Below are 19,383 nucleotides of genomic sequence, written 5' to 3'. Positions count from 1 at the left end.
TTCTTCAAACTTTAAATATTCATATCACTGGTTCCACTTATTCAATGTTGGTGTCAATTTGTTTTTGTTTAAATGTTACTCTATAATTCGGTTTTGAATTTTAATTTTATTACAATTTTGGTACTGCATAAATACTTTACACCTTGCCGTAAAATAAGTCTGTCTAATCTGTGCCAGTGCTACCGGGTGTTGAGCTCAGATTAAATTAGCGACTTTATGGGTTCATCCTGACAAGTGTAGTCATTATTCCCTGAGGTGGGTAGTCACCCATCCCAAACATGATCCCATTTCTTACATATGTTTCACTGGTTTCGCGTCACCACAATCTTGCAGTTAGTCAGATTAACGAGAGGGAGTGGTAAAAGTGTAAGAGTCCCTTCTCTTGCTGCTCACTCTACAACCTTTGGCATGTCACTGCTGAAGGGAAGCTCTCTACTCTGTACAGACCTCTGGAAGTCCCAACCTTGCCAGCATCAATGCCCTGAACTACTACCAACAGGAAGAAGCTGGCAGCCACCCTGTTCCAAAGACCCTCACCAGGAACAGCTAAAAACAAGCAGCTCCACTCCACCCAACGACCCGATGCCTGCCTCTGCTTATCCCCCTCTTTCACCTCTCCACCATCCTGCACACGAAGCAAATACTATCTGGCTGCAGCAAGTGATTCTGCAGGGAGACTGTGCTGCAGCTCTGGTGATGCGCATCCATCTGGAGCTCCGGCCCCCACGTGAGATCACTCTGCAGCTCTGCTAATGCAGCTCTCCACGACTGGGGCCCCCACACAGCTCTGTTAACACAAGCCTGCTCTGCGGCACTTCTCTCATTTCAGAAGGAACTACAAGGTATGCGAAACTGGCCGGGCAGGGTTGGGCGATGGCTTTGCAGACATTATAAGGCAAGAGTATCCATTTCACTCTGTCAACAAAGCATGAACTAGCATTCCGCCCTTTGTACAGTAAATTATAAAGTGTGAAGTGAAGGGTTAGTGCTGCGGATTGTTGGCCACGGACGCAGTGTTTCCCTTCCTTCAGTCTTCAGAATATAGTATCGCTTAGGCTACCCTAAGGCCGTTTCTAAGCGCTGAGGGATGAACAGAAGGGAAGGGAAGAAGGACGAGAGATGAAACGAGGGAACAAGAGAAAGAAGGATCTGTTGGAGGGAGAATGAGTATACTGGAGAGGGAATTGTAATGATGGAAGGAGAGAACTAAGGAGGAACCAGCGAGAGCACAGAAGGGAACACAAGAGGAAGAAGAAGAGACCACAGGAGGGAACAGAACAGAGTCCAGGCAGAGAGATTAGAGAAGGTGGAAAGAAAGAGAAGACAATTAAGAAGGGACTAGTAGAGTCAAGGAAGGGACCTGTACACCTCTGTACCTCACAGCTTCGAATTGTGGCAGTCTTAGCCTTTCATCCATTACACTTTTTGTCCTCGAGCATCTCAACAAACTGTGTTAAGCTTGACAAAATCGAGGTCTGCAGTGAACAGAAATGAACAGGAAAATGTTTGCACACCCATGAGCGGCGTTATGTGACAGCGTCTCGTGCATCCACACTGCTGCTTTTAACAGGTGAGTATCGGCAGTCAACCCCAAAGATGCTGCTTAATGCCTGGTGTTGTGTTAGCATTGTTGTTTTTGTGGATTGGATACTAGGACAGGAAATCTTGGATGACGTCACTAATCTAGGACAGTACCTATGCTGTGCCTAGCGAACTCTACCCTGGAGATCTCGATTCTCGAGGGGAAGAAGGGAAATCCAGCTTCACTGTGAGTTTCCACTGTGGTCCCACTCCACCAAGAAAATGGGGACCATTCGGTATTTCAATCTTTGTTCTAAAACGAAAAATCTCAATAAAACGATCTGACCTTTGAATCCAAACTCCTGTGAGTGTCAGAACGGCCTGGAGGATATTTACTGACAAGTGAGAGTAGTATATGAATGACCAGTGGGGCTGGGGAGATCTGTTTACATGTCTGGAATAGATATATATTTTTTATTGCTCATTACTCGGGATTTTCTCACTTTTTTATTCACTATAAAATATAAAGTGATAGTTCATATAAATACAATTTTCAAGGAAGTGCCGTTGGGAAACACTGGTGGATAAGAGCCACCAAGACCCACGTAGACATGAGTCAGCAGATGTCTCACACAATTGTGCCACTTTACACAAACAACAGCAAGGCATTGCCTCATTGAGAACTTCCACCCTTTATATATAACGTTGATGCTCTTAACATTGGATTTGAATGTATAATCTTTATGAGGGTAGACATCCCAGGTCCTGTAGTCTAACGAAGAGTGTCAGTCTCTGCACTAATGAAAATAGTGCCTCCCCCGCTAAGGTAGGTCATCAACTCACATGTCTGCAGGTTCACAGAAGCCTTGCCCTAGGCATATTAATAAGTAGCCCATCTACATTCTACACCTCCTTATCAGGGGTGAGCACTCTGTTGAAATCAGCAGAGTTACATCAAAACTTTGCGAGAGATTCTGTGGAGGTCCATGAATGGGTGAAATTAGGCATGTCGCATTGCTTGAGCTGATTTTTATCATTGGTAGCTCATTTCGCGCCGAAAAATCAGCACAAACGACACCACGCACCGTGCCGGACGGCGCTGCTTCTTGAGTTGATTTTGCTTTTGCAGCAGCTTTCTGACCGCGAACAGTCGCAATCGCCTGCGTTGGGGCAATCCTGCTGGGTGCCCTCCTAGTGACTGAAAATCGCGCTAGGGTATTCCAAATCTCGCTCGCGCTCGCCAACTTACCGTTGGCGAGTCGCGTGCGAGAAAAAAACTCCACCATACGGCGTTTAGCGGAATTTGGCTGGAACTCTGCATTACGCATGTGGCCAAAACTCCGACAATTCCACCGGAGGAGCGGAATTTATCGCCCACTCCTAGTCAATACCAGTAATAAACCTACAACCCTTATTTGTGAGTGTTAGGCATTGTATAGTTATTTTGCTGCAGAGGGAAAACTGAGCTTCTGCTCCTTGGCAATGTTTTTTATATCACACCTTGTGCCGAAATACATCTGCATACATTGTTTACATCAGTCCAAGAGCTTAATAAACATTTGTAAGGAAAAAATATATATGACCTTGTACGTTCTAATCCTTTTATTCACTTATTTTTTTGGTAGGCCTTTTCTCCTGCTCAGACATTCAGGGAGAAAAGTATATTTACCCACTCTCAGCCAGTAGAGCACACTAACTAAATTCTAGGGTAACACAGAACAGGAAGGCCACTGCAGCACAACTTATGTTTCCATGTGTTTGTTAGCTGTCTGTGCTCCTCCTGTGTTTTACACCCACCCCTAGAAGAACCACTTTTTACTTCTAGTTTGACAGCGCAGCTGTCACCAGACCATACATTATCAACAGAAAAGGAGATTCAATAAGTACTACTAAGAAAAGGGCTTAGGTTCCACCAACTTGTTATTTTTGAGTTTAGCATGTGATTGGGCAGGTGTTGTGATCCGTTGGTTATGGTTGCATGCCCATGATCAAGACTATGGGCCTTATCTGTTAATTATGAAAAGTTGTGATAAAGGTAGTAGGCCTGACATATTTATTGAGAAAAGCATATGTTAAAGTGAATATGCATTTACATATTAGCTATGGATTGTTATTCCTCTGTATTGAAGCCTGGAGAGAGTTATTTTGTTACAATGAATGTAGAAAACCTTGGCAATAGAAGAATTGCACTGTGAGGATTACAGCATTAAGAACCAACAGACAGATGAACAAAGACTTTTTGCGTTTACCAAAGGTCCGATTTGCAGAATTGGGTCGTTTTAGTATGTGCAAAACTCAAATTGTGGTTCGGTAACACATTACTGAATCGCAGTTTGGGTCTGCAACCAAATACGGACTTGGAAGGGGCAGGTTTAAGAGATATCAGACTTTTTGGTAAGCAAGATTCAAAAGGCGAACCTGACTTGGTGTTCAAAAGAAACTTCTCAGCCTGTTCATCCGAAATAGAAAGAAAGGACAATAGCATTGCTACGTTAACTGCCATAATTTCCCTAGCCATTATATCTGAGATATCCTGCAGTCCTGTACAATTGCGTAATTCCTCGTGCTCATTGATAGTCACAATTTCAGAGTGGATAGTCAGGAACTTAGGGCTAGATGTACAACGGATATTTGCATGTGAAAACGGGTCTTAGACCTGTTTGCTCATGCAAAAATCCTTTTGGCCAGGTACAAACCCTATTTTGCGACTCGCAAACATTTGCGAGTCTCAAACCACTAGCAAACGGGCAGGGCTTCCCCAGGGGACCCCCCTTCCCCTTTGTGACTGGCTCTAAAAATATTTTAAGGGCAGGCAGAGGTCCCAGGGACCACTACCTGCCCTTCAAATATGAAACAAAAACGTTTCAATTTTCTTTTTTTAATATCATCCCATTTTCCTTTTAGGAAAGTGGGCTGCATTAAAAAACCCAGCTTTTTTTGAAAACCAGTCCCAGACATAGAGGTCTGCTGAGCCCAGCAGGCCACCATACCTGGGAGGGCCAGCCGTTCCCAATGGGGTCGCAAATTGCGAGTGCCTGATGAATATGCATGAGGCATGCAATTTGCGACCCCATTGGGAATCGCAATCAGTGTCACAGACACTGTTTTACATTCCAATTTGCGACTCGCAAACTGCGAGTCGCTATTTTGACGCAATGTACGAGTCGCAAATTCCTTGGTCGTACATCTGGCCCCCTGACTTTAAAAAAAGTGCCATATTATCACAACAAGTCTTTGTAAAATCTAATTTCTTTGAGCTCTTGAGAGAGGTCATTATGTTAATGATCTTAAACAGCTCCTTTGAAGAATTTTGTATTTAACCTACCTCTTTAATATTCATAACGAAGGTCGAATTGCGACCTACTACGAATCAGTATTTTGTGAACTTGTTTATTAGTAAATTCAAAATAGACTTTATTCGGTGTATTTCAACCATAAAAGTACAATAAAATACATACAGTACATACATCAAATTGCACTATAAATCCAGAAAGTAAAAGGGCTATGTACATTACATACAATGGTTCTTTCATTGGTCCAAACATAATCGCAATTTAAAAGCCAATTTTAAAAATTCAAGAACTTGAAGGACACCATTACTGTGTAACAATTGTAAATATAGAAAGGCTGGTCGTATCTGGTTAAAATTCATTTTTTTTAAAAGAGAGATTAAAAAGCATTTACGGGGGAATTCATAGTATTTACATAGAAACATAAAGTGCATCATGTCCTGTGGAGACTTTCCGTCGCAGCCACAGGACGAGGGAATTTTACAGAAGCTCTCCTTTTTAGGTCTGATAAGCAGATGTTGAAACTGGTTGAATCTAAATCTTGTAAGCAAGAACTTATCGTGAGTGCTGAAAGTACCGAGTAAATAAGGTTCTGCTGTCAAACATGTCTTAACCATAATAAATTTCCTCACACTTACTTTTTTTAGCTCAGCACCCTCCCTCTCTGCCTTCTTGCGCTGATAGAACAACTGCTTGACTAGATCAATGTCTGCCTTCCCAATTCCTGATGGGTGTTCAAACAACTCAGGGCGTCCCAACTCAGTAAAACATGTTTTGAAATACTTCAGCCAGGGAGTGCGTAACGCATTCTCAAGAGCCAGAAAATCGTTAACAATTAAGTGTGTAAGGGGGATTTCCTCACATAACCACATTTTCAGCCAACATAACAGAGGTCGTAGGGACAGGATATCGTTCAAATACCCCACTCCTAATTCCTCATGTACCATAAAGTTAGAAGTGCAGGCCGAAACACACAAAAGTCGTTTGTAAAACAAATTTTCTGTGGTTTGAAGTTGTTCCCCAACCATATAGCCCCAGAGCTCACTCCCATATGCAGCGGTTGCTACAGATTTTGCATCATATAATTTAATCATAGCAGCCGTCGGTTTTTTACCAAGCTTTGACGCGAAGTTAAAAATGGAGGCATTGACCTTGGACATATCACATTTTTTTTTAGAAATTTGCGGGGCCCAGGATAGTTTAGAGTCAAAGAGTACTCCTAAATAGGAGAATGTACTAGAAAAGGGTATAACTGCCTTATCTAGTTTAAAGGTGTATTGTCTCCTTGGCTGTTTCCCCACCTGCATGATGAAAGATTTGGAGTTGTTCACTAACAAGTCTCTGTCTTCCATAAACTTTTTAAAAGCGTTAAGAAGCAGTTGAAGGCCTTTTTCCGTTCTTGCTAACAGCACAGCATCATCTGCGTATAGCAGAACAGGGATGCTTCTATTCCCCACTCTTGGACTATCAGATTTCACCTCCCTTAAAACGCCATCCAGCTCATTTATATAAAAATTAAAAAGGAAAGGGGCTAGTATACAGCCTTGCCGTACCCCCTTCCCAGTTCTAAAATCATCGGTTACAGATAAGTCTTGGGAATACCTTATATTTGCGCTGGTATTATTATGGAGGTCAGCCAAAAAGTTTATGATGTCATTGTCCACTCCTTTGTCCCTCATGGACCCCCACAGCTTCCCCCTGTTGACACAATCGAAAGCTGAGGATAGGTCCATGAAGGCCAAGTGGACTGTAGCCTTTTGGACTTTAGTATATTTACTTAGTATTAGAAAGAGGTTCAAACACTGTGTTGTGGTCGAGCGGCCATTACAAAAACCATATTGGGCAGTGGACAGAATATCATTGTCCCGTGTCCAATCAGAAAGTCGCCGCAGTACTATTCTCCCCACAAGTTTTGCCATAGAATTAATCAGGGAGATAGGCCTGTAACAGAGGGGACTATCCCTATCCCCCTTTTTAAATATAGGCACAATGGTTGAGAGCCCCCATGAAGGCGGGCAACCCACCTTTGCAGCTGCGTTGATAACCGCTGCAATAATCGGTGCCCAAAAGTTGGGATCGGATTTAAAAAGATCCGGGGGTATCCCATCCGGGCCTGGTGATTTGCCCGCTGTGAGCCCCTCTATTCCCACCACGACCTCTCCTATACTAACATCCAAACAAGTATCCCCCCAGGTACGCCCATAGGGTACCACATTAGTTTCACTTCCCCCATACAGTTGTTCAAAATGTGCTACCCATTCCTCTTTAGTAATGACACATTCTAGCCCTTCCCCTGAATCTTTCACCAGGAAGGGTTTCTTAAGCACCGCCCAGAATCTAGCACTATTTTTCAGTGTTTCTGGATCCAGAATCTCAGCCCAGGCCTCATTCTTCGGTACCTCCTTTCTTGTTGCAATAACTGATTTATACTCTTTACGTGATCTCTGAACTAGTTCCTTGTTTCGGGGTTTTAACATCAAGGCTGTTCTGAGATCACGAGCCGCTTTAGAGCATTCCTTGTTAAACCACCTCGGGCCAACCCTCCCTTTACACGTTAAAGGTTCTGTCATTGATATAGCTATTTTATCAGTTAGACTCTTAAAATCAGATAGAACCTGGGTTGGGTCAGGGTCAGCCTGAGTGCATCTAGTAATAATGTCACTACAGTTAGTTTGGATGTTCTGATATATAAGGGCCGGAGTGCACATAGACCATTTTAGGCGGCGTCTACCATCAGTTACTGTGACCCTACCCTTAGTTAGGTTTCGTCTTTCTGTAGCCACCCAGGGCCCCCTTAAATGTATGGTCAAAGGGTTATGGTCACTAAGAGGATTACTGTCTATGGAGAATGAACGCACGAACTCCTGCATGGGGACAGTTAACAACATGTAGTCAATAAATGTTCCCTTCCCATGCCCTTTAAAAGTTGGGGTAAGAAAGCGCTTTAAGGGATCACATAATGACATTGCAATGGTAAGACCATGTTCATTAAGTAAATTATTAAAAATACCCCCCTCAACGGTGTGTTCCAGGTGTAATCCGTTTATTCTGGGGCAATACAGTTCCGTAAGATTTTTCCCTGGAAGGTCACCACAGGGGTGAATGTTAAAATCACCCATAATCAGCAAATTGTGAGAACAGTCCCTCATTGAAGTATCAATGTACTCACTTAAGGTTTCTAATTTGCCAAAACTTGTAACATTATTAATAGAGTTATAAAAATTGATCAGACCAACCTTGCAGTTGCCCGCAGATAAAACTAGACCTTGAATGTCAAGGTTACTAGAAGGCCTGCTAACAATTGTACATCTCAATGCTACCGATATAAACATTACCATACCCCCTTTGATCTCCCCCGAGTTACAGGTACAGCAGGTACAAAATATGCCTTATAACCTTCAATATACATATCACATTTTACAGACCAAGTTTCTTGTAAGCAAATAATTTGGAAACCCCTAATGTAAGCTAACCAGCTTTCATCCTGCATTTTGTTTTCTAAGCCCGCCACATTCCAACATATAACATTATTTTTTGGTGTAGTTGATGAAATCAGCTCTATCTGTTGAACTGCAGGCGTCTGAACGGTACTCTGACCCTCCGAGACCCTCAGTCAGTCGCAGGCATCCAGCCCTGAGAGCATATCAAAACGGTTATGTAGGGGAACATTGTATCCTCTATTGTTCTGCTTGTCGGCATTAAAGTTTACTGCTGGTGTCCGCCAGCTGTCAACATTTAATGCTGATGTTTGCCACCCATTCAGCCCACTAGTGTTGTTATTATACATATATGGTGTTACCGGACTTGGAGTCTGAGCTTGTGATAAAGGTCTGTACCCACGGGGATTATTAGGAGGTTTTTTATGTAAGTTCTGGTCAGGCGCGTAAAAGTATCCCAAAGGTCGCACACAGACACTATTTGCATTATAAACAAGTGAAGATGCACGTAGCAAGACTGTGGCGACATGTTGGGGGTGCTGAAAGTTGACTATCACACAGTCCCCCGTGGTTGATTTCCTTGAAGGACCAACCCAATTTACTCTTTCAGTGGATATAATTTGGTCGTAGAAGTGAGATGGGTAGCCACAGTTTTTATTTAGCCATCCCACCGTTTTGTTTTTTAGAGAGTCTTGGGGTTCTCCATGAGGTTGGGCTGATACTTCCTCATGGCGTGGAACGTTAGTTAGTACCACCATGTATGGGACACACTCAGGAGGGAGATTCACATTCCTCAGTCTGGCCCTCTGTGGGACCGGTACACAATTGCCTAAGGAGGCCGGTGCCTGCTGAATCGGCTGATTTATTGGGGCTGTGGGAACCACCGCCACAGAGGCTACCATATTTTCAGGGTTTAACTGCCGATTCTGTTGCACATTCTGTCTCCTGGCGTCAATCTCCTTCCCGCTCCCAACAGCGGTAGTTTTAGTGATTTTTACGCCTGGGACAGGGGTCATATGTCCCGTCACTAAACTGCCCAATCTTTCTACTTCGGACGCTACTTTGTCCAATTTGGACATTATTGGAGTAATTAGATCTACAATTTTGGCCTCCAGTTTACACACTAATATATTTATTAGTGCTTCTAAGTTAGTGTCGGAGAAAATCACACTACCCTCATTATTACTACCCACATTGTTAGGTTCGGCCACAACCTGTTTGCTTGGACTATTAATAATGATGGCTTTAGAGTTATTGGGTTGTTTAGTGTGAATTGTAGTTTTTACAGACTTTCCCCCCTTGGCTCCCCTGAGTCTTTCTACACTTCCTCACGGGTCTTTGTGTGGAATGGACCTCCACTGACTCTTCTGCTGAGGAGTCCTCCTCAGATGTAACATGCATGTCCAAGCACTTCTCGGGGTGCACCTGTACCTGTGCTATTGTGATATGGCCCTCTGTACTGTGTGCGGCATTTTCTAAAGTGCCATCTGAGACTTCTATCGTTTCATTAGATACAGAATCCAAAACAGGTGGAGTAATTTTACTACCTAGTGAAACCCTGCGTTCTTTGTTGATTTGCGTTACTTTTTTTACCATGAAGTTGTCTATGGTGCGCAGGCCCGATGCCGCGGGGGCCACGGTTGAAGCGGGCATATTGACGAGAGGCAGAAAAGTTGTATTAACACAATCTCAATCAATAATTACTTTACAGTACTAAGAGGAAGTAAAAGTGCACTGTTCAAAGTCTTACGTGAAGGCTGAAAGGCTCTATGATCATAGAGCCAAAGTCCATGGCCCGTCCCGTCCTCTTCCGGCCACTGAGGGCCAAAGAGGGCCCGCCCTTTGCCCGGGCTTCGCCCGGCGCTCCCGCGACGCGGGAAGAGTCTCGCGCTTTTAGCGCGTCCAGGTGCGGTTGTGGGCGTGGTCCCGCTGCACTCCTCTGGCCGGGAATGCTGGGATTTGTAGTTCCAGCCCCCTCTCGCACAGGTCCTAAGTGCGGTGGCGGCGAGGGTTCGATGCGGCAGCAGCGGGGCTTCCCTGCCCAAGGTCAGTGCTCCCCCCACAGATGACAAGCAGCGTGGTCTGTTTATTAGTACAAAAGGCTTGTTAGCAAAATAGTGTGCTGGTCGCAAAAATACTTGTCCTCAATTGTGACCAGTATTTTGAAACCAGTGCTTTGTACATCTGGTGGAAGTGTTGTAATGGTTTCACTAATTTCTAAGCACTTGTTACAAATTTGTTTTTATGGTATCTCACGACCTCTCGTCGTACTTGCTTCAATGTGGTGTCCCTCAGTTAAACATTCTGAGTCTGACCTTATTTAATCTGTGTGTGGTACCGCTGGCTGTTTTGATCAGGAAACTTCATTTAGACTGTATGTGCATCCTTAGATTGAATGGTCCAGGGGCCATTTGTGCCCACGACATCCGTACTGAAGAGAAAACCGTGGCATACTGGCTAGCTAGAAACTGTGGTTAAACTCCTATAAAAGTGAGGTAATGATCTTGTGGAGTCTCTCTCTTATTCTTGGTCGTCCAGTTGGTGGTCTGATTCTCTGGGGCCTATCCTAGAGCTGGTAAGTTCTGTAAGAAATCTTGGTGCGATCTTTGATTCCATCTAGTTTCAACTATATATGAATAACCCTACCTTAACGTTTGTTTTTCAGTTAAAACAATTAATATAAATTCTACCTTTCCTCCCAGCTTCTTCTCACTTTCCTATTGTCCAAATCATATTTGGAGCCCACTTGGTCTGTTGTAAGCACTGGTATTCCATCATCGAAAACCTGGTTTTTACAACAATAAATTCAGGGGACTTAGCTTCATCGATCTGACCGTTTCTGTTTTAGCTCCAGGATGCCTGTAGGTATTCCTAGCCAAAGAAATACGGAAGGAGGGGAATAGCTACAATAAGGAGCAAGGGCCCTCACGCACTCCGGAGGGTGTCATGCTTCATCATAAGGCAGCTCCTCGTTGGGCCGGCGCTGCAGTGCCCAACGGGCCCCACACAGGGGCTCTTTAACGGAGATCTTTTAACCTGCTGGTACTGCCGTATTGATGAAGTGGGGGGGTGTGTGCCCTCTGGTGTATTTGCAAAGAATTAGTGGAGTGTGCGGTGAACCGTGATAAAAATAACTATAGGAACTTTCCAAGACAGCTTTATTTTGTGGGTTCCCTGTTATGATTAAAAGCCTGTGGTGCTTGTTACAGGAGATATGTCAATGGTCTCTTCAAGCTTTGTGAATAAGGGTAGAGGTCCACATATTTCATGCCTATTGTGTCAATTCGATTGTGGCATTTTGTCAGGACCTAAATACCAAATAATCTACTCAATGAGGGGTGAAGAATATAAAAATATATAAACTTAATTCCATACCCTCACCAAAATACACATCTGCAATCGGGTTCCTCATAAGTGGGGACCGCGATGGAGGCAAGAAGGGGGCGCCTCTACGGAGTCAGGAGACGCTAACTGGCATCACTTGTGACTCAACAACGAAGGTCCCGTAACTCCATGGACCTACCCTACCTACCGAGATTCCGGGGCCTTAGCTTTATCCATCTGATTGTTTCTATTGTAGCACCAGGATGCCTGTAGGTATTCACTCTATAAAACTCTTAAGTAAATAAATCCATATTAGGCCCCCTTAGAAGAGAGCGTATTGTCATTTGCCAACTGGATTTTTCTATCCATTTGTAATTTTATGACCATATATCCGATGGCTCCTTTGTGTTAAAGTGAACGGTCAGGAAAATAAGCTTGTGAGCAATATGGTCACAAACCAATGATAAAGGCAGTAGGCCTGATTGTTTTCACTGGGAAAGGGTATGCACGATGCCTTACATCGAATCAATCAGTTTATTATGAAATGTTGTGACAAAGGCAGTAGACCTGGCTTATATATTGTGAAAAACATTTGTTGAAGCCCATAGTCTTTTAAGGGTGGATTATCATTACTTTGTACTAAAGCCCCTATGCAGGTATTTTGTTAAATGAATTCTCACAGATTACCATAGCAGGCATAGTTTTACATTGATGTTCCAGTCAAATAAAGCGGGCGATAGAAGATTTGCACTAAAATAATCCTTCTTTGGCCCTCTAAGGAGGGAATTTATATAGTTTTTACCGCTGTTTATTGTACGTATTTATAATTAAATTACAGTATACCTGATGGTTGCTGGAACTTTAAAACAATGAAACACAGTGTACACTAGCCTTGTGAAATGGACACCTGCTGCTGTGTTTCATTTTATTAGTTAGTGGGAGCATATGCCTGCCATGTTTAGGTGGCAGAATGTTTTCTACTTTGAATTCTTTTAATGTATCTTGCATATATTGTTGAGTTAGTTGTGTGTGTTTCTTTGTGTAAGTGGGTGAAAGAATGTATCAAGGGGTGGATAAATGGTTGCATGAGTGCAAGAATGAGTGAGAGACTACATATATAATGACTTTCTGAGTGACCAAATCCATCGATGCCTGAAAAGGCACTTAGATGTACAGACTCAACGTATTCCCAATGCTTGTTTTGATTAAGAATGTCTTTCCCCTCCACTTCCACCCCATGACTTCTTCTGTTGGTAGACTAGCAGCAGACTCCTTTAGGGTACATAGAGGCAAGTCACACAGCCCTGGAGGTAGACACTCACAAGCTAGAAACAGAGAGCCCTTTGATCGTGAGACCTGAATCCATGGCCTTATTTTAAGGACTTCATACGTCACCTCAACCCATGTGTTTTTATACCTACATGCTGGTTTCCTATCATTTTTATCCATATCATTCTTTTGTGAATGGGGGTTCCCCCATGCCACTGCCGCATGTTTCTCTGATGCAGTTGTTTTGTTCTCTGTGCATGTGTTTCCTCGCTGTCTTGCTAGTGGGAAAGCGAGAGGCGGATTCATTGCAGCGGTGAAATGTCCACATAGCTGCTAATAGTGCTCTGGACTCCCTTCACGGTCATCAGTAGGGATACCAACTCACAACCGAAATACCAACCATCAGTTCATAAATCATCCATTCCTAATGATAACTCTTGCTCATCATTACTTCGAAGCAAAACCCCCACCTCCTCTCAGAACACATTGCTACTATCCAACCAAGAACAAGCAAGACAACCTTTACTATACTCAGAATCCTCATTTACAGCCAGCTGCAGCAGATTGTTAGTAACAACAGTGTTGAATCACCACTAACTTCGTTTACAGTTGATAAGCTTTTTCTGGACAACGGTCAATGGCATTACATATCCATCTGTCTTTCCATATATCTACTGGACCATTTGCGGCTGCATCCGTGCACCCTCAGCAGAAGGTCTACAGAAGTGGGAGGTTGTTTCTGACTGACAGAAGTCACAATGTCGTCCCTGATTTATTTTCTAAAGCTGAGGTTAGTCTCCTTCAACTTGAGGAGCAATGATTTATAGACGTATAATATTTTTGTTTCTTTTCTAACACTCCCACTCATGCTATACACAAGGCTGGCTTTGTAACCTAAATCAGCAGTGGGGAAAGTGATGTAACCAGCCCATGGTACATAGTCGAGAGTGGAATGGGCTAAATGGCACTTTCAGATTGAGGCTTTTAAAGAAGTCTATCACCCTGAAAATACCAGGCTAGCAGAATGTCCAGTCCGCCGCTGACCATACATGCCAATGAGGGGACTACATTTGCAGACAGCTGGAAGTTAGATTCAACCCTTACTGCTGACACCGTATTTCCTTAATAAAAACAAATATGTTGCTGCAATAACAAACCTCCACTTATCTCCTTTAAACTAGAAGTATTCGATCACCATCATGATTCAGTGGAGAAATAAAATAATTCTGGCTATCAGAGTGTACTTTCATACCGATTTGTACCTCACATCCATTATCCAACTTCACATGAGTGGCCCACACTATAAAGATGGTGCCTTAAGTTCCAATCCTGGGCACCATTGAGTAACCCTGAAATGTTGATTCCTTCCAGGGAGTAATTTGTCATTGATTGCTTTCATGGAAATCAGACTGCTGGTGAGCACACTGGGCGTGCCGCATTCACAGATGACTTTATTACATCCATCTTATAACACTGTATGTTCTTCCACTTACATGTTTAACAGAGGATTCTAGCATCACACCAAGAAGAGCACAACCACCATATTCCATGCCTCTGCTGCATACACACGTCACTCTGACTCATGCATCACAGTAGCAACCAGACCTAGGAGGCGTGATTCACTCAGGCACAGGCAGAGGGAATACCTCCTAATGTTCATATGTGTGTTTCCACTCGGAGTCAATAGGATATGAAACCACCCAGCCCTAAGCTGACATGAGCCCACACAAACTGAGACACCTAGAACCAGTGAGTTGATGGACGTCAAACAACCCTCAATCACAGTCTACGCTGTCCCTCTGTCTGATATGCTTGCTTGTTCTTTGAGAGCATCAATTAATTGTTGTGCATGTTTTTTCCTTTCTTCCTAGATCTGGAGAATCCCAAATCTGACCCTGCTGGAGGACCTTTCACGGATACTCCCTCTTCAAGTGCTTCAGAATCAAACTCTAGCTCAAGTGGGGGGTTAGCATACAGCCCAAACTGCCAGTGGGCGGAGGAGCAGTGCCTCTCCCCAGACTCGCTGGAGCTCGAAAATGGTGCCACTCTGCAGATCTCTGCCATACCTGTGGGGCTGATGGATAAGGTGGACCTGTTTTACTGCTGCAGCCAATGTGGGAAGGTTTTTTGGGAGGGTACACACTTTCAGAGGGTGGTTTCTCAGTTTGAGGAAGTGCTACATGACCTTGACGGGAAAGGGTTCTACGAAATGCATGCAACTGAGCCTAATCTGTGAGCAGACATAGTATGATTACCTGGTTGACCTGTGTGCCACTTTTCTGACTGAAATACCAAACATCTATCCTTCTGCTGCACATGTAATCCATCTCTCTGCATCATTTCCATTTTTTCAGCCAGCTGAGCAGGATCAATTAGGTGGAGATACTTGGGGTCCCTACTGCAACAAAAAGTGGTGGCAGGAGAAGACAGTGGAGTGATCCATATATGGAAAATACAATTTAGACTGTGATGTCAATAAAGAAAATAACTTTACTTAGCTGTCAAACGATAGATTCCATCCTCATCGAGCAGGAAGTTCAAAACCGTTCCCATGGCAGACTTTGTTTGTCCATCCTGGCCCTTTGTTAATACCATGGGCAACTCCAGATCGCATTATTTGCACTTGCATCCGCACCCCTTCATGGTAGACTGCTTAACTTTGCAAAGCGTACCTTCTTGTTAGATATGGCTGACCTCACCAGGCACGGTCTATCTTGTGAGTTTGTGGTTTACGGGATACGATTGTACATATGTGAGTATCTTCTCCATAGTAGATGTTGTTTATGTTGATTTTCCCACATACTGTATATCTCTGCCTTTCGTGATAGGACAGCTTGTTGGTACATAGTTCCTTATAAGAAATGTTGCATATCTGAGACCCCTGATTGGAGAAGAACTTGCCTCTACACCGTGATATATATTACTGTGCAGCGAACTTCTCTGATTGGTCCTTTCTTAACCTGCTGCAAGGCATCTTCTGGACTATTGCTTTTGGACAGCGTTTGAAGGTAGAGCCCACTGCCCTATTTAGGATCTTTGCGAGAGGATGGTTCTCTTAGTTGGGAAAAACTGAAGTGCTGCATTCTGACACTCTTAATACACCGGGGAGGAGCAGCACCTTAGGAATGTGGCAGACGAGTTTCTGACCAGAGAGTGGGCTCTACTGAGACATCTAACGTCAGATGTCAGAGCATGGCATCGACCCATACAAACCCACAACTACTTTTATAAATAGCTTTTTGAACAAATAAGTAAAAGGTGTTGCTTTATTTTATATATCTAAAGGTAAGGGATTGCGGTCATTTCGGTTTTATAGGGATTTTCTTTGTAAATCTGAGCTCACATCAGATTTGCCTTCTACATTTTTCAACTGGTATGGCAGTCAATTGGAACGCAAGATTGATCCCAACATATTTTTTTCAGAATGTAATGTATTTGTTTGTGAGATGCCTTCTGGTTTGTCAGCGAAACTGAGGTATGTGTTTTGTGGTTGTAGTCAGTGGTGTTGTCACATCTCTCCTGTTTGTCATAACAATATAGTCAGCAGTGCCTTTCAATGTGTTGTTGACCTGGCTGCATAGAGCAGGCCGAGTCATGATTTTATGTACGCTTTTCCAAAAACGACTACAAGTTCCAACTAAACACTTGTTCAATTACCTGTGTGTGTATGTGTTTCACCTCCGTATACATTAGCCAATTAGCCGGGTGCCTTGAGCACCTCCAGAATGGTGGAGTGTCGGATTGTCCCAAAACACAAGGACGCTTGCACCCTTATTGGAAGGGAGGAGGGATCATCACTGTTTGGAGGACAGAAAATATAACTGATGGAACCTAGGAGTAGGTGGGTCCTACATAACAACATAGTAATAGTTTGTTTCTGCCCAGGGCCATCTAATCTCCAGAGGGTTCTGTAACATGGTCTGTTCCTGATATGGGCATTTTCTTGCACTGGGGCATCTTTGTCCACCTGAGGGACGGGTTTTTACTGAGGAGTGTTGATCACTTATTAGGATTCCCTTCTCAGTTCCCCCCCTTTCTGTTACGAGGTCAGAAGTTTTGTAGTCCCACAAATTTAGCTGGTCCGCGTCAGTCCTCTAATCAGTGCAGTTGTTCCTGTGTGATGCAGGACCTCAGTCATTGCATTTTGTTGGGCAATCCTCATTTGGCGACTGACGGGAAGCCTTCGAGCGTCTTCCAGAGAATGTTCTTGCTCACCTGTTGGCATTGGAATGTTGGAAAGGACGTATCGTTTTTGGAAATGGAATCTGTTTGACAGAATATTAATTCTCGAGAAGTTGTCAAGTCTTTCTCAGGCCAAGCACAGCCAATTGAACAGATTTGGTCAATTAAAAGAAATGCTACTTCTTTATTTTGTAACGGAACTACCCAGTTTAGACCACCGGCTGAGCAGGCATAGTGAAATGTATCCTCTCTAGATTCCATAGCAACTATTCTGATGGAAAAGAGGAGAATAGACTTGGGGAGTTGCATGAGACTGATCTGTCCAAGACTATGGCTTGTGTTTTTGTGTTTTAATGAAATGTTAGCATTGGGCGTTTTACGTTGAAACAATACCACATCCATGGTTGTCAGTGATCAGTGTTGCCGCACTACACAGGTGCCCAGCAAAAAACACGTGTCCTTTCATCATCCTCCCCCTTTTTGATTCGAGCTCTCAATTGTCATCCTTTTTTCCTGAATATTATGTCTTCTCTGAGGCAATAAAGATGATTGCACTAGGTCACATTTTTTTCCACCTGCACATGCTGTCCTCTGAAGTAGTCCTGAGTCAAATTTTAACTATCGGAGTAATTGTGGTAATTTCACGTAACTCTTTTGATGCAAAATTACTGAAAATTATGCGATTACAAGCGTTCGTATTATAATGAGTCATTTGGCACAAAAATCCAAATCACCAGAGCAATGAATTTAGCAAGCATGACCAGCTGTTGGCTTCTACAGTTCGTGCTCTCTTGCACTATTTTCTTGGCTCAAAATGCATCTTGGGTCCATTTTGGACACAAGTGTGCGTTTTGTGATAAGATAATAGTGGTAACTGCTGGGTTGCACTCTTCCTGGAATTCCCTGTAATCTTGCATAATGTTGCTGTAATTTCGCATTATTACGCCACAGCAAATTAAATGAGTTATGCCTACCTCTACACTGCACACAGGAAAGGATCTCGTAAACATTGCACACTTAGACGCTCACAAGTCATTGGTAAATCTACACCCACTGTACACTTTGAGCTCAGGTAAGCTGCCACAACAAAACTTTAGATGAGATTTTAAAATGAAAACAATAGGAAATACGACTGGGAAAAGGGTTTAATTTCTTTTAATTGTTTGTGTTGTACCTAAACAGGACTTTGTTTAATTATTGTAATGGTTGATTAACTCTCTTACTGGAATTGGTCTGAAGGCTTCACATTTTTAATTAATTATTTTTGTAAATGACTTAACTCCATCATGTTACAGTTTTCTGAGACTGAAACAAGCCAATAAAATCGCTATGAAAATGGAACCCTGTATGTTTCTTTATGTTGTCACTTACGAGATGAACACCTGGCACCATCACCATCACTATTGAATAAAACAAAAACAAAAATACTTCATTGTACCCTGTGGCGAAGCAGTGATTTGAAGATTCATAATTTATAAAATAGTAACCTTTTCCTTCCTAGCATGCTGTAGTTTGCTGAAATGAATAGCACCAGGCACACTTTTAGATGTCAGTTTCTGACTGATACTTTTAACTACAGATTCCTCACCTTGTGAATACCTCAGGGGCCAGACTGGATCTGATAATGTATTTCTTTTTTTCATCGATTCCCTTGCATGCAGGTAGGTGCTGTCATGTGGCTCTCGCCCTGGAAGTGTCACCAAAGCCACAAATAAACACTCCACCCCTGGGCTGGTTTCAGTTCCTTTATTCCTGTGTATTGCTGGCTATCCTCACTTTCTGAGGATGTTCTGTGATTCAGAGTTTGGCTTTTCATTCCCAGATCACTTTTGATTTGATCCTGCAAAAGCCCCTGCAAGATCTGGAGTCATATATGTTCCAGCGACACCAGAGAGGTATCTTGTGAGAGTCAACCAAAGATATTTACTTGTCACAATACCTACAAGTTTTAAACTCTGTCATTTTAAAGGGGGCGGGGCATACCCCTGCATAATGTGAAAATTTCAGGAAATACGCTTTTTGTCAAGACAGAGTGGGAGAATGAGCTACGGATACACATCGGAATACACAGGAAGAAAGGAACTGAAACCAGCACAGCGGTGGAGTGTTTAGAAGTTGAGGACACAGACCTGCTCCAGCTCTCGAAGCCATTCCAATGAACGATTGTTGTCCTACACAAAGTTTTCTGGTAAGTCAAAGCCAAAAAAGAAGCAGAAGAAGTTGCAGAGAGACTCTCCGGCAGCCCACCACTCATTTTAAGAAGTCACATGGATGCCCTCGTGCCACTAGGTCTCGAACACCTTCAGAGGAACTGATTCCCCAATTCATCCCTATACTATTTCTTATTATGGGGCCATCAG

General features: G+C 43.2%; 1 protein-coding gene across 2 annotated transcripts in view; it reads left to right on the top strand.

Moving 5' to 3' along the window:
* The window catches only part of EXD3 (exonuclease 3'-5' domain containing 3), a 2,383,304-nt gene extending 2,364,940 nt beyond the window's left edge, over positions 1-18,364 (top strand). For both annotated transcript variants that reach the window (XM_078642091.1, XM_078642090.1), the window contains exon 22: positions 14,713-18,364. In XM_078642091.1, coding sequence (XP_078498217.1) covers positions 14,713-15,077 — 365 coding nt within the window. In that variant the 3' untranslated portion in view covers positions 15,078-18,364. The remainder of the gene's footprint in view (positions 1-14,712) is intronic.
* Positions 18,365-19,383: the final 1,019 nt, after the last annotated feature.

The sequence above is a fragment of the Lissotriton helveticus genome, chromosome 5_1 (assembly GCF_964261635.1).
Source record: "Lissotriton helveticus chromosome 5_1, aLisHel1.1, whole genome shotgun sequence".
Classification (NCBI taxonomy): Eukaryota; Metazoa; Chordata; class Amphibia; order Caudata; family Salamandridae; genus Lissotriton; species Lissotriton helveticus.
The sequence above is the reverse complement of the archived record's forward strand: the minus strand, read 5'-3'. Positions and strand labels throughout refer to the sequence as shown.